General features: G+C 44.5%; 1 protein-coding gene across 1 annotated transcript in view; it reads right to left on the bottom strand.

The window, feature by feature from the left end:
* Nucleotides 1–17,352, bottom strand: part of LOC135571022 (E3 ubiquitin-protein ligase SMURF1-like) — a 63,618-nt gene that overhangs the window by 15,485 nt on the left and 30,781 nt on the right. Inside the window, exons 9-11 of the mRNA XM_065016839.1 lie at nt 8,762–8,876; nt 6,483–6,661; nt 5,035–5,293 (exon numbers count right to left, since the gene is read on the bottom strand). Of these exons, the coding sequence (XP_064872911.1) occupies nt 5,035–5,293; nt 6,483–6,661; nt 8,762–8,876 (553 nt within the window). The remainder of the gene's footprint in view (nt 1–5,034; nt 5,294–6,482; nt 6,662–8,761; nt 8,877–17,352) is intronic.

Raw genomic sequence — 17,352 nt, forward strand, 5'->3', positions numbered from 1 at the left:
CTGTTCTAGAACAGGGAACAGGCCTGATTATACACTAGTTATCACTGTTCTAGAACACCAACATCACTGACAGGTCCAACACATTCTAGTTATCCTGTTCTAGAACACAGGGAGACATTACACACTAGAGAGACAGAGACAGGCCTCCGATTATCACTGCCTTCTAGAGAGAGACAGGGAGACAGGCCTCCTGTTACACACTAGAACAGATTATACACAACAGACACTGATGTACAGGAGACATTCTAGTTTCACTGTTCTAGAACATCAACATCACTGATTATACACTAACACATTCTATTATACACTAGAGAGAGACAGGGAGACAGGCCTTCTAGTTATCACTGTTCTAGAACACATTCCTAGTTATCACTGTTCTAGAACCTCCATTATACACTGTTCTAGAGACAGGGAGACACATTCTAGTTATCACTGACAGCCTCCAATTATACACTAGAGACAGGCCTCCGATTATACACTGAGAGAGACAGGGAGACATTCTAGATTATACACTGAGAGAGACAGGAGACACCGATTATACACTAGAGAGAGACAGGAGACAGGCCTCTACACTATGAGACAGGGAGTTCCGTTTATACACTAGAGAGAGACAGGGAGACAGGCCTCCGATTACACACTAGAGAGAGACAGGGAGACAGGCCTGATTATACACAGTGGAACAGGCCTCCGATTATAACTAGAGACAGGAGACAGGCCTCCGATTATACACTAGAGAGAGATCCCTACACTAGAGAGAGTGGAACAGGCCTCCGATTATACACTAGAGAGAGACAGGGAGACAGGTAGAACAGGGAGACAGGCCTCCGATTATACACTAGAGACAGAGACAGAGCAGGCCTCCGATTATACACTAGAGAGAGACAGGAGACAGGCCTCCGATTATAACCAGAGAGACAGGGAGACAGGCCTCCGATTACACACTAGAGAGAGACACGGGAGACAGGCCTAGATTATACACTAGAGAGAGACAGGAGACAGGCCTCCGATTATACACTAGAGAGAGACAGGGAGACAGGCCTCCGATTACACACTAGAGAGAGACAGGGAGACAGGCCTCCGATTATACACTAGAGAGAGACAGGCCTCCGATTATACACTAGAGAGAGACAGGGAGACAGGCCTCCGATTATACACTAGAGAGAGACAGGCCTCCGATTATACACTAGAGAGAGACAGGCCTCCGATTATACACTAGAGAGAGACAGGGAGACAGGCCTCCGATTATACACTAGAGAGACAGGGAGACAGGCCTCCGATTATACACTAGAGAGAGACAGGGAGACAGGCCTCCGATTATACACTAGAGAGAGACAGGGAGACAGGCCTCCGATTATACACTAGAGAGAGACAGGCCTCCGATTATACACTAGAGAGAGACAGGGAGACAGGCCTCCGATTATACACTAGAGAGAGACAGGAGACAGGCCTCCGATTATACACTAGAGAGAGACAGGGAGACAGGCCTCCGATTATACACTAGAGACAGGGAGACAGGCCTCCGATTATACACTAGAGAGAGACAGGGATTATACACTAGAGAGAGACAGGGAGACAGGCCTCCGATTATACACTAGAGAGAGACAGGCCTCCGATTATACACTAGAGAGAGACAGGCCTCCGATTATACACTAGAGAGAGACAGGGAGACAGGCCTCCGATTATACACTAGAGAGAGACAGGGAGACAGGCCTCCGATTATACACTAGAGAGAGACAGGGAGACAGGCCTCCGATTATACACTAGAGAGAGACAGGGAGACAGGCCTCCGATTATACACTAGAGAGAGACAGGGAGACAGGCCTCCGATTATACACTAGAGAGAGACAGACAGCCTCCGATTATACAGGCCTCCGATTATACAGACAGACAGACAGAGGAGACAGGCCTCCGATTATACACTAGAGAGAGACAGGGAGACAGATTTATAACAGAGAGACAGGAGACAGGCCTCCGATTATACACTAGAGAGAGACAGGGAGACAGGCCTCCGATTATACACTAGAGAGAGACAGGGAGACAGGGATTATACACTAGAGAGACAGGGAGACAGGCCTCCGATTATACACTAGAGAGAGACAGGAGACAGGCCTCCGATTATACACTAGAGAGACAGAGACAGGCCTCCTACACTAGAGAGAGACAGGGAGACAGGCCTCTGATTATACACTAGAGAGAGACAGACAGAGACAGGCCTCCGATTATACACTAGAGAGAGACAGGGAGACAGGCCTCCGATTATACACTAGAGAGAGACAGGGAGACAGGCCTCCGATTACACACAGAGAGACAGGGAGACAGGCCTCGATTATACACTAGAGAGACAGGCCTCCGATTATACACAGAGAGACAGGCCTCCGATTATACACAGACAGGCCTCCGATTATACACTAGAGAGAGACAGGCCTCCGATTATACACTAGAGAGAGACAGGGAGACAGGCTTCCGATTAGACACTATAACAGACAGGTATAACAGACAGGTATAACAGACAGACAGACAGACAGACAGACAGACAGACAGACAGACAGGTACAACAGGCAGACAGGTATAACAGACAGGTATACACCAGACAGGCAGGTATAACAGACAGACAGGTATAACAAACAGGTACATCAGACAGGTATAACAGACAGACAGGTACAACAGACAGACAGGTACAATAGACAGGTAGACAGACAGGTATAACAGACAGGTATAACAGACACAGACAGACAGACAGACAGTATAACAGACAGACAGGTACAACAGACAGACAGGTATAACAGACAGGTATAACAGGAACAACAGACAGGTATAACAGACAGACAGACAGGTATAACAACAGACAGGTATAACAGACAGGTACAACAGACAGGTATAACAGACAGACAGGTATAACAGACAGGTACAACAGACAGGTATAACAGACAGGTACAACAGACAGACAGGTATAACAGACAGGTATAACAGACAGACAGGAATAACAGACAGGTATAACAGACAGACAGACAGACAGGTATAATAGACGGGTACAACAGACAGGTACAACAGACAGGACAACAGACAAGACAGGTATAACAGACAGACAGGTATAACAGACAAACAGGTATACCAGACAGGTACAACAGACAGGTATATAGCAGACAGGTATAACAGGGAGACAGGTATAACAGACAGACAGGTATAACAGACAGGTACAACAGACAGGTATAACAGACAGACAGGTACACCAGACAGGTACAACAGACAGACAGGTATAACAGACAGACAGACAGGTACAACAGACAGGTATAACAGGCAGACACAACAGACAGACACAACAGACAGACAGACAGGTACAACAGACAGTACAACAGACATAACAGACAGGTATAACAACAGACAGACAGGTATAACAGAGAGACATAACAGACAGGTACAACAGACAGGTATAACAGACAGGTACAACAGACAGACAGGTATAACAGACAGACAGGTATAACAGACAGACAGGTATAACAGACAGGTACAACAGACAGGTATAACAGACAGACAGGTACAACAGACAGACAGGTATAACAGACAGACATAACAGACAGGTACAACAGACAGGTACAACAGACAGACAGGTATAACAGACAGACAGGTATAACAGACAGGTACAACAGACAGGTACAACAGACAGACAGGTATAACAGACAGACAGGTACAACAGACAGGTACAACAACAGTACAACAGACAGGTACAACAGACAGACAGGTACAACAGACAGACAGGTATAACAGAGAGACATAACAGACAGGTACAACAGACAGGTACAACAGACAGGTACAACAGACAGGTATAACAGACAGACAGGTATAACAGACAGGTACAACAGACAGGTATAACAGACAGACAGGTATAACAGACAGACATAACAACAGACAGACAGGTATAACAGACAGGTATAACAGACAGACAGGTACAACAGACAGGTATAACAGACAGACAGGTATAACAGACAGACACAACAGACAGACACAACAGACATAGCAGACAGGTATAACAACAGACAGGTACAACAGACAGACAGGTATAACAGACAGGTACAACAGACAGGTATAACAGACAGACAGGTACAACAGACAGGTACAACAGACAGACAGGTATAACAGACAGGTATACCAGACAGACAGGTACAACAGACAGGTACATAACAGACAGACACAACAGACAGACACAAAGACAGACACAACAGACAGGTATAACAGACAGACAGGTATAACAGACAGACAGGTACAACAGACAGGTACAACAGACAGACAGGTATAACAGATAGACAGGTATAACAGAGAGACATAACAGACAGGTACAACAGACAGGTACAACAGACAGACAGGTATAACAGACAGACAGGTATAACAGACAGGTACAACAGACAGGTACAACAGACAGACAGGTATAACAGACAGACAGGACATAACAGACAGGTACAACAGACAGGTACAACAGACAGACAGGTATAACAGACAGACAGGTATAACAGAGAGTACAACAGACAGGTACAACAGACAGACAGGTAACAACAGACAGGTACAACAGACAGGTACAACAGACAGGTACAACAGAGAGACATAACAGACAGGTACAACAGACAGACAGGTACAACAGACAGACAGGTATAACAGAGAGACATAACAGACAGGTACAACAGACAGGTATAACAGACAGGTACAACAGACAGGTACAACAGACAGGTACAACAGACAGGTACAACAGACAGACAGGTATAACAGAGAGACATAACAGACAGGTACAACAGACAGGTATAACAGACAGGTACAACAGACAGGTACAACAGACAGGTACAACAACAGACAGACAGGTACAACAGACAGACATAACAGACAGGTACAACAGACAGGTACAACAGACAGGTACAACAGACAAGTACAACAGACAGGTACAACAACAGACAGGTATAACAGACAAGTAACAGACAGGTACAACAGACAGGACAGACAGGTATAACAGACAGACAGGTACAACAGACCGGTACAACAGACAGGTACCTCCAGCTCCTTGTGGTCAAATGGTTTGAGGAGGTGTTGAGGAATCAGTTGGCTGAATCCTTTCTGCAGAGCTAAGAACTGAGCCTCGATCCCCCTCATAAACCTCCAGGTAACGTAAAGCTTCACGTACTCCTTCTTGTTGTCCTCGGTTACCGGGAGGTTCTGACCGTTGGGTTTCAGCTCGTGTTGAAGGAACTTCCCGAAGGCACTGTGTTCCACGCAGAACGTATGATCTAGAACCGACGAGATGTCATTCTCCCTACACACACACACACACACACACACACACACACACACACACACACACACACACACACACAGAGATAACATTGTAATACCCAGAAACGAAGAGACACTGCTGGCACAAAGCTAGTGTAATTACTAGTGTATGGTATTCACGGTATCCAGACCAGACGCTTGTATAGTCCAGGATCAGTAAAGCTAGTGTAATTACTAGTGTGTGTGGTACTCACAGTATCCAGACCAGACTCTTGTGTAGTCCAGGATCAGTAAAGCTAGTGTAATTACTAGTGTGTGTGGTACTCACAGTATCCAGACCAGACTCTTGTCTAGTCCAGGGTCAGTAAAGCTAGTGTAATTACTAGTGTGTGGTATTCAAGGTATCCAGACCAGACGCTTGTCTAGTCCAGGGTCAGTAAAGCTAGTGTAATTACTAGTGTGTGGTATTCACGGTATCCAGACCAGACTAGAGCTTGTATAGTCCAGGATCAGTAAAGCTAGTGTAATTACTAGTGTGTGTGGTACTCACAGTATCCAGACCAGACTCTTGTCTAGTCCAGGGTCAGTAAAGCTAGAGTAATTACTAGTGTGTGGTACTCACAGTATCCAGACCAGACTCTTGTCTAGTCCAGGGTCAGTAAAGCTAGTGTAATTACTAGTGTGTGTGTGTGTGTGGTACTCACAGTATCCAGACCAGACTCTTGTGTAGTCCAGGATCAGTAAAGCTAGTGTAATTACTAGTGTGTGGTACTCACAGTATCCAGACTCTTGTCTAGTCCAGGTCAGTAAAGCTAGTGTAATTACTAGTGTGTGGTACTCACAGTATCCAGACCAGACTCTTGTCTAGTCCAGGATCAGTAAAGCTAGTGTAATTACTAGTGTGTGGTACTCACAGTATCCAGACCAGACTCTTGTCTAGTCCAGGGTCAGTAAAGCTAGTGTAATTACTAGTGTGTGGTACTCACGGTATCCAGACCAGACTCTTGTGTAGTCCAGGGTCAGTAAAGCTAGTGTAATTACTAGTGTGTGGTACTCACGGTATCCAGACCAGACTCTTGTCTAGTCCAGGGTCAGTAAAGCTAGTGTAATTACTAGTGTGTGGTACTCACAGTATCCAGACCAGACTCTTGTCTAGTCCAGGGTCAGTAAAGCTAGTGTAATTACTCCAGGGTGTAAAGCTAGTGTAATTACTAGTGTGTGGTACTCACAGTATCCAGACCAGACTCTTGTGAAGTTCAGGATCAGTGGTCTCCAGGTCTTGTAGCATAATAGGTTTGCCCAGCAGCTGCTTGTAGAAGGGCAGGGTGAAGCCTCCGTTGATATAGTGACTGTGGAACACTGCCAGGCCCATCACACGACCCACAAAGTGGAAATACGACAGGTGGTCCTATACACACACCATCATCATCATCATCAGTACTCACAGGGGGTTGATCTGTAGTGTGTGTGTGTATTCACAAGGTTGATCTGTAGTGTGTGTGTGTATTCACAGGGTTGATCTGTAGTGTGTGTACTCACAGGGTTGATAGAGGAGTCAGAGTTGATCTGTAGTGTGTGTACTCACAGGGTTGATAGAGGAGTCAGGGTTGATCTGTAGTGTGTGTACTCACAGGGTTGATCTGTAGTGTGTGTACTCACAGGGTTGATCTGTAGTGTGTGTACTCACAGGGTTGATCTGTAGTGTGTGTACTCACAGGGTTTATAGAGGAGTCAGGGTTGATCTGTAGTGTGTGTACTCACAGGGTTTATAGAGGAGTCAGGGTTGATCTGTAGTGTGTGTACTCACAGGGTTGATCTGTAGTGTGTGTACTCACAGGGTTTATAGAGGAGTCAGGGTTGATCTGTAGTGTGTGTACTCACAGGGTTGATCTGTAATGTGTGTACAGGGTTGATCTGTAGTGTGTGTACTCACAGGGTTGATCTGTAGTGTGTGTATTCACAGGGTTGTCCTGTAGTGTGTGTATTCACAGGGTTGATCTGTAGTGTGTGTACTCACAGGGTTGATCTGTAGTGTGTGTGTACTCACAGGGTTGATCTGTAGTGTGTACTCACAGGGTTAATAGAGGACAGGGTTGATCTGTAGTGTGTGTACTCAGGGTTTATAGAGGAGTCAGGTTGATCTGTAGTCTGTAGTGTGTGTACTCACAGGGTTGATCTGTCTGTAGTGTGTGTACTCACAGGGTTGATCTGTAGTCTGTAGTGTGTGTACTCACAGGGTTTTGATCTGTGATCTGTGTGTGTGTACTCACAGGGTTTATCTGGTTGATCTGATCAGTGTGTGTGTACTCACAGGGTTTTGAGTCAGGGTTGATCTGTAGTGTGTGTACTCACAGGGTTGATCTGTAGTGTGTGTGTGTGTACTCACAGGGTTGATCTGTAGTGTGTGTACTCACAGGGTTGATAGAGGAGTCAGGGTTGATCTGTAGTGTGTGTACTCACAGGGTTTATAGAGGAGTCAGGGTTGATCTGTAGTCTGTAGTGTGTGTACTCACAGGGTTGATCTGTAGTGTAGTGTGTGTACTCACAGGGTTGATCTGTAGTCTGTAGTGTGTGTACTCACAGGGTTTATGAGGGTTGATCTGTAGTGTGTGTACTCACAGGGTTGATCTGTAGTGTGTGTACTCACAGGGTTGATCTGTACTCACAGGGTTTATGTCAGGGTTGATCTGTATTCACAGGGTTGATCTGTAGGTGTACTCACAGGGTTGATCTGTAGTGTGTGTACTCACAGGGTTGATCTGTAGTGTGTGTACTCACAGGGTTGATCTGTAGTGTGTGTACTCACAGGGTTTTGATCTGATCTGTAGTGTGTGTACTCACAGGGTTGATAGAGGAGTCAGGGTTGGTCTGTAGTGTGTGTGTACTCACAGGGTTGATCTGTAATGTGTGTACTCACAGGGTTGTCCTGTAGTGTGTGTACTCACAGGGTTGATAGAGGAGTCAGGGTTGATCTGTAGTGTGTGTACTCACAGGGTTGATAGAGGAGTCAGGGTTGATCTGTAGTGTGTGTACTCATCAGGTACTCACAGGGTTGATCTGTAGTGTGTGATCTGTAGTGTGTGTACTCACAGGGTTGATAGAGGAGTCAGGGTTGATCTGTAGTGTGTGTACTCACAGGGTGATCTGTAGTGTACTCACAGGGTTGATCTGTAGTGTGTGTGTGTACTCACAGGGTTGATAGAGGAGTCAGGGTTGATCTGTAGTGTGTGTACTCACAGGGTTTATCTGTAGTGTGTGTACTCACAGGGTTGATAGAGGAGTCATATGTAGTGTGTGTACTCACAGGGTTTATCTGTAGTGTGTGTACTCACAGGGTTTATAGAGGAGTCAGGGTTGATCTGTAGTGTGTGTACTCACAGGGTTGATCTGTAGTGTGTGTACTCACAGGGTTGATAGAGGAGTCAGGGTTGATCTGTAGTGTGTGTACTCACAGGGTTGATCTGTAGTGTGTGTACTCACAGGGTTGTCCTGTAGTGTGTGTACTCACAGGGTTGATAGAGGAGTCAGGGTTGATCTGTAGTGTGTAAATGTTGTCTGTTGAGTACTGGAACAGGCCGTAGTACGGGTTCAACATCTCATGGCACAGCAGGTACAGCCACTCCCTGTATAACCACAATACAATGTTACCACAGCAGGTACAGCCACTCCCTGTATAACCATAATACAACGTTACCACAGCAGGTACAGCCACTCCCTGTATAACCATAATACAACGTTATTACAACGTTACCACAGCAGGTACAGCCACTCCCTGTATAACCTTAATACAACGTTATTACAACGTTACCACAGCAGGAACAGCCACTCCCTGTATAACCACAATACAACGTTATTACAACGTTACCACAGCAGGTACAGCCACTCCCTGTATAACCATAATACAATGTTACCACAGCAGGTACAGCCACTCCCTGTATAACCACAATACAATGTTACCACAGCAGGTACAGCCCCTCCCTGTATAACCACAATACAATGTTACCACAGCAGGTACAGCCACTCCCTGTATAACCATAATACAATGTTACCACAGCAGGTACAGCCACTCCCTGTATAACCATATTACAACGTTACCACAGCAGGTACAGCCACTCCCTGTATAACCATAATACAACGTTATTACAACGTTACCACAGCAGGTACAGCCACTCCCTGTATAACCATAATACAACGTTACCACAGCAGGTACAGCCACTCCCTGTATAACCATAATACAACGTTATTACAACGTTACCACAGCAGGTACAGCCACTCCCTGTATAACCATAATACAATGTTACCACAGCAGGTACAGCCACTCCCTGTATAACCATAATACAACGTTATTACAACGTTACCACAGCAGGTACAGCCACTCCCTGTATAACCACAATACAACGTTGTTACCACAGCAGGTACAGCCACTCCCTGTATAACCATAATACAACGTTACCACAGCAGGTACAGCCACTCCCTGTATAACCATAATACAACGTTATTACAACGTTACCACAGCAGGTACAGCCACTCCCTGTATAACCATAATACAACGTTACCACAGCAGGTACAGCCACTCCCTGTATAACCATAATATAATGTTATTACAATGTTACCACAGCAGGTACAGCCACTCCCTGTATAACCATAATACAACGTTAATACAACGTTACCACAGCAGGTACAGCCACTCCCTGTATAACCATAATACAATGTTACCACAGCAGGTACAGCCACTCCCTGTATAACCACAATACAACATTACCACAGCAGGTACAGCCACTCCCTGTATAACCTGTATACAACCATACACAATACAACGTTACCACAGCAGGTACAGCCACTCCCTGTATAACCATAATACAATGTTACCACAGCAGGTACAGCCACTCCTGTATAACCACAATACAACGTTACCACAGCAGGTACAGCCACTCCCTGTATAACCATAATACAATGTTACCACAGCAGGTACAGCCACTCCCTGTATAACCATAATACAATGTTATTACAATGTTACCACAGCAGGTACAGCCACTCCCTGTATAACCATAATACAACATTATTACAACGTTACCACAGCAGGTACAACCACTCCCTGTATAACCATAATACAACGTTATTACAACGTTACCACAGCAGGTACAGCCACTCCCTGTATAACCATAATACAACGTTACCACAGCAGGTACAGCCACTCCCTGTATAACCATAATACAATGTTACCACAGCAGGTACAGCCACACCCTGTATAACCACAATACAATGTTACCACAGCAGGTACAGCCACTCCCTGTATAACCATAATACAACGTTATTACAATGTTACCACAGCAGGTACAGCCACTCCCTGTATAACCACAATACAACGTTACCACAGCAGGTACAGCCACACCCTGTATAACCATAATACAATGTTACCACAGCAGGTACAGCCACTCCCTGTATAACCATAATACAACGTTATTACAATGTTACCACAGCAGGTACAGCCACACCCTGTATAACCACAATACAATGTTACCACAGCAGGTACAGCCACTCCCTGTATAACCATAATACAACGTTATTACAATGTTACCACAGCAGGTACAGCCACTCCCTGTATAACCATAATACAACGTTATTACAATGTTACCACAGCAGGTACAGCCACTCCCTGTATAACCATAATACAACGTTATTACAACGTTACCACAGCAGGTACAGCCACTCCCTGTATAACCATAATACAATGTTACCACAGCAGGTACAGCCACTCCCTGTATAACCTTAATACAACGTCATTACAACGTTACCACAGCAGGTACAGCCACTCCCTGTATAACCATAATACAACGTTATTACAACGTTACCACAGCAGGTACAGCCACTCCCTGTATAACCATAATACAATGTTATTACAACGTTACCACAGCAGGTACAGCCACTCCCTGTATAACCATAATACAACGTTACCACAGCAGGTACAGCCACTCCCTGTATAACCTTAATACAACGTTACCACAGCAGGTACAGCCACTCCCTGTATAACCATAATACAACATTATTACAATGTTACCACAGCAGGTACAGCCACTCCCTGTATAACCATAATACAACGTTATTACAACGTTACCACAGCAGGTACAGCCACTCCCTGTATAACCTTAATACAACGTTACCACAGCAGGTACAGCCACTCCCTGTATAACCATAATACAACATTATTACAATGTTACCACAGCAGGTACAGCCACTCCCTGTATAACCATAATACAACGTTATTACAACGTTACCACAGCAGGTACAGCCACTCCCTGTATAACCATAATACAATGTTATTACAACGTTACCACAGCAGGTACAGCCACTCCCTGTATAACCATAATACAATGTTACCACAGCAGGTACAGCCACTCCCTATATAACCATAATACAACGTTACCACAGCAGGTACAGCCACTCCCCGTATAACCTTAATACAACGTTATTACAACGTTACCACAGCAGGTACAGCCACTCCCTATATAACCATAATACAATGTTATTACAACGTTACCACAGCAGGTACAGCCACTCCCTGTATAACCATAATACAACGTTACCACAGCAGGTACAGCCACTCCCTGTATAACCTTAATACAACGTTATTACAATGTTACCACAGCAGGTACAGCCACTCCCTGTATAACCTTAATACAACGTTACCACAGCAGGTACAGCCACTCCCTGTATAACCTTAATACAACGTTATTACAACGTTACCACAGCAGGTACAGCCACTCCCTGTATAACCATAATACAACGTTACCACAGCAGGTACAGCCACTCCCTGTATAACCTTAATGCAACGTTATTACAATGTTACCACAGCAGGTACAGCCACTCCTGTATAACCTTAATACAACGTTACCACAGCAGGTACAGCCACTCCTGTATAACCACAATACAACGTTACCACAGCAGGTACAGCCACTCCCTGTATAACCTTAATACAACGTTACCACAGCAGGTACAGCCACTCCCTATATAACCACAATACAACGTTACCACAGCAGGTACAGCCACTCCCTGTATAACCTTAATACAACGTTACCACAGCAGGTACAGCCACTCCCTATATAACCACAATACAACGTTACCACAGCAGGTACAGCCACTCCCTGTATAACCTTAATACAAAACAATGTTACCACAGCAGGAACAGCCACTCCCTATATAACCAACGTTACCACAGCAGGTACAGCCACTCCCTGTATAACCTTAATACAACGTTACCACAGCAGGTACAGCCACTCCCTGTATAACCTTAATACAACGTTACCACAGCAGGTACAGCCACTCCCTGTATAACCATAATACAACGTTATTACAATGTTACCACAGCAGGTACAGCCACTCCCTGTATAACCTAATACAATATTACAATGTTACCACAGCAGGTACAGCCACTCCCTGTATAACCATAATAACGTTACCACAGCAGGTACAGCCACTCCCTGTATAACCTTAATACAACGTTACCACAGCAGGTACAGCCACTCCCTGTATAACCTTAATACAACGTTACCACAGCAGGTACAGCCACTCCCTGTATAACCATAATACAATGTTATTACAATGTTACCACAGCAGGTACAGCCACTCCCTATATAACCATAATACAACGTTACCACAGCAGGTACAGCCACTCCCTGTATAACCTTAATACAACGTTACCACAGCAGGTACAGCCACTCCCTGTATAACCTTAATACAATGTTATTACAATGTTACCACAGCAGGTACAGCCACTCCCTATATAACCATAATACAATGTTACCACAGCAGGTACAGCCACTCCCTGTATAACCTTAATACAACGTTATTACAATGTTACCACAGCAGGTACAGCCACTCCCTGTATAACCTTAATACAACGTTATTACAATGTTACCACAGCAGGTACAGCCACTCCCTATATAACCATAATACAATGTTACCACAGCAGGTACAGCCACTCCCTGTATAACCTTAATACAACGTTATTACAATGTTACCACAGCAGGTACAGCCACTCCCTATATAACCATAATACAATGTTACCACAGCAGGTACAGCCACTCCCTGTATAACCTTAATACAACGTTATTACAATGTTACCACAGCAGGTACAGCCACTCCCTATATAACCATAATACAATGTTACCACAGCAGGTACAGCCACTCCCTGTATAACCTTAATACAACGTTACCACAGCAGGTACAGCCACTCCCTATATAACCTTAATACAATGTTACCACAGCAGGTACAGCCACTCCCTATATAACCTTAATACAACGTTACCACAGCAGGTACAGCCACTCCCTGTATAACCTTAATACAACGTTACCACAGCAGGTACAGCCACTCCCTATATAACCATAATACAACGTTACCACAGCAGGTACAGCCACTCCCTGTATAACCTTAATACAACGTTACCACAGCAGGTACAGCCACTCCCTGTATAACCATAATACAATGTTACCACAGCAGGTACAGCCACTCCCTGTATAACCATAATACAACGTTACCACAGCAGGTACAGCCACTCCCTGTATAACCATAATACAACGTTACCACAGCAGGTACAGCCACTCCCTGTATAACCATAATACAATGTTACCACAGCAGCTACAGCCACTCCCTGTATAACCATAATACAACGTTACCACAGCAGGTACAGCCACTCCCTGTATAACCATAATACAACGTTACCACAGCAGGTACAGCCACTCCCTGTATAACCATAATACAATGTTACCACAGCAGGTACAGCCACTCCCTATATAACCATATTACAACGTTACCACAGCAGGTACAGCCACTCCCTGTATAACCATAATACAACGTTATTACAATGTTATCTCAGCAGGTACATGTTTGACTAATGGTGTTTCTGCACCAATCAAGAGACTGGTGTTTGACTAGCTGTGTTTCTGCACCAATCAAGAGACTGGTGTTTCTGCACCAATCAAGAGACTGGTGTTTGACTAATGGTGTTTCTGCACCAATCAAGAGACTGGTGTTTGACTAATGGTGTTTCTGCACCAATCAAGAGACTGGTGTTTGACTAGCTGTGTTTCTGCACCTAGCAAGAGACTGGTGTTTCTGCACCAATCAAGAGACTGGTGTTTCTGCACCTAGCAAGAGACTGGTGTTTGACTAGCTGTGTTTCTGCACCTAGCAAGAGACTGGTGTTTCTGCACCAGTCAAGAGACTGGTGTTTCTGCACCAATCAAGAGACTGGTGTTTCTGCACCAATCAAGAGACTGGTGTTTCTGCACCAATCAAGAGACTGGTGTTTGACTAGCCGTGTTTCTGCACCAATCAAGATACTGGTGTTTCTGCACCAATCAAGAGACTGGTGTTTGACTAGCTGTGTTTCTGCACCAATTAAGATACTGGTGTTTCTGCACCAATCAAGAGACTGGTGTTTGACTAGCTGTGTTTCTGCACCAATTAAGATACTGGTGTTTCTGCACCAATCAAGAGACTGGTGTTTGACTAGCCGTGTTTCTGCACCAATCAAGATACTGGTGTTTCTGCACCAATCAAGAGACTGGTGTTTGACTAGCTGTGTTTCTGCACCAATCAAGAGACTGGTGTTTCTGCACCAATCAAGAGGCTGGTGTTTCTGCACCAATCAAGAGACTGGTGTTTCTGCACCAATCAAGAGACTGGTGTTTGACTAGTGGTGTTTCTGCACCAATCAAGAGACTGGTGCACCAATTTGACTAGTGGTGTTTCTGCACCAATCAAGAGACTGGTGTTTAACTAGCCGTGTTTCTTCACCAATCAAGAGACTGGTGTTTCTTCACCAATCAAGAGACTGGTGTTTCTTCACCAATCAAGAGACTGGTGTTTCTGCACCAATCAAGAGACTGGTGTTTGACTAGCCGTGTTTCTGCACCAATCAAGAGACTGGTGTTTAACTTGTTAAGGACGTGGTACCGAAGTGGGGACCACAATCAGCGGAAATGCTCAAGAGCGCCACCCATAGAGGTTGATAAACCTCAAACTTTCATTAAAATTGACATACAATATACTGAATTAAAGCTACACTCGTTGTGAATCTATCCACCAAGTCAGATTTGTAAAATGCTTTTCGGGGAAAGCATGAGGAGCTATTATCTGATACCATGCACCCTCAAAATACTGCACCGTCACCTAAAACGACAGATTTTGCGTTAGCCGTCGCAAACGAAAACACTGAAATAAAATATAAAACATTCATTACCTTTGACGAGCTTCTTTCTTGGCACTCCTAGATGTCCCATAAACATCATTTAGGGTCTTTTTTCGATTAAATCGGTCCATATATAGCCTAGATATCGAGCTAAGAATACTGTGCGAGTATAGAAAAAAATTAGCATTTCATAATGTAACGTCGTTTTTTAAAATTCAAAAAGTCGACGATAAACTTTCACAAAACACTTCGAAATACTTTTGTAATGCAACTTTAGGTATTAGTACACGTTAATAAGCGATAAAATTCCTCAGGAGGCGATGTGAAATGTTTAGCTTGTCCGTAGAGAAAAAGATGTCTGGAAATGGTCGACCAAAAATCTGGGCGGAGACATTAGGGAAGGAGTTCCCTTGTTTGGGTTAGACCAAGAATCAATTGCGAATCAAATGACATGACTCTAGACAACCTGTGGAAGCTGTAGGCAATGTAAACTCGGCTCTATTTAATTCGGTTCAATGTGAACAATTGCCTGTAGTCGCGGAAGGATATATTTTTCCATTTTCAGTGAACAGATTTTCATGCACTTTTCAATGAAACGCCCGTTCTGTAAATGCCACAGGCGTGATTTAAACAGTTTTGGAAACGTCTGAGTGTTTTCTATCCACACATACTAATCATATGCATATACTATATTCCTGGCATGAATAGCAGGGCGCTGAAATGTTGCGCGATTTTTAACAAAAAGCTGCGAAAATTCGCAACATCCTTAATTAACTAGCCGTGTTTCTTCACCAATCAAGAGACTGCAAGAGACTGGTGTTTGACTAGCCGTGTTTCTTCACCAATCAAGAGACTGGTGTTTCTGCACCAATCAAGAGACTGGTGTTTAACTAGCCGTGTTTCTGCACCAATCAAGAGACTGGTGTTTAACTAGCCGTGTTTCTTCACCAATCAAGAGACTGGTGTTTCTGCACCAATCAAGAGACTGGTGTTTGACTAGCCGTGTTTCTTCACCTTGCAAGAGACTGGTGTTTGACTAGCCGTGTTTCTGCACCAATCAAGAGACTGGTGTTTAACTAGCCGTGTTTCTTCACCAATCAAGAGACTGGTGTTTCTGCACCAATCAAGAGACTGGTGTTTCTGCACCAATCAAGAGACTGGTGTTTGACTAGTAGTGTTTCTGCACCAATCAAGAGACTGGTGTTTCTGCACCAATCAAGAGACTGGTGATTGACTAGCCGTGTTTCTGCACCAATCAAGAGACTGGTGTTTAACTAGCCGTGTTTCTGCACCAATCAAGAGACTGGTGTTTCTGCACCAATCAAGAGACTGGTGTTTGACTAGCCGTGTTTCTGCACCAATCAAGAGACTGGTGTTTGACTAGCCGTGTTTCTTCACCTAGCAAGAGACTGGTGTTTGACTAGCCGTGTTTCTTCACCAATCAAGATACTGGTGTTTCTGCACCAATCAAGAGACTAGTGTTTGACTAGCCGTGTTTCTGCACCAATCAAGAGACTGGTGTTTAACTAGCCGTGTTTCTTCACCAATCAAGAGACTGGTGTTTCTGCACCAATCAAGAGACTGGTGTTTCTGCACCAATCAAGAGACTGGTGTTTGACTAGCCGTGTTTCTGCACCAATCAAGAGAATGGTGTTTGACTAGCCGTGTTTCTGTACTGCATGTGATGGCAGAGTTTGCGCAACAACAAAAAATGCCCATGTGATTCATACGAATAATCCAATGGTTCTGCCAGGTCAGACTACAGGTCAGACTACAGATCAGACTACAGGTCAGACTACAGGTCAGACTACGGGTCAGACTACGGGTCAGACTACGGGTCAGACTACAGGTCAGACTACGGGTCAGACTACGGGTCAGACTACAGGTCAGACTACGGGTCAGACAGGTC

Source organism: Oncorhynchus nerka, unplaced genomic scaffold (genome assembly GCF_034236695.1).
Source record: "Oncorhynchus nerka isolate Pitt River unplaced genomic scaffold, Oner_Uvic_2.0 unplaced_scaffold_838, whole genome shotgun sequence".
Taxonomy (NCBI): domain Eukaryota; kingdom Metazoa; phylum Chordata; class Actinopteri; order Salmoniformes; family Salmonidae; genus Oncorhynchus; species Oncorhynchus nerka.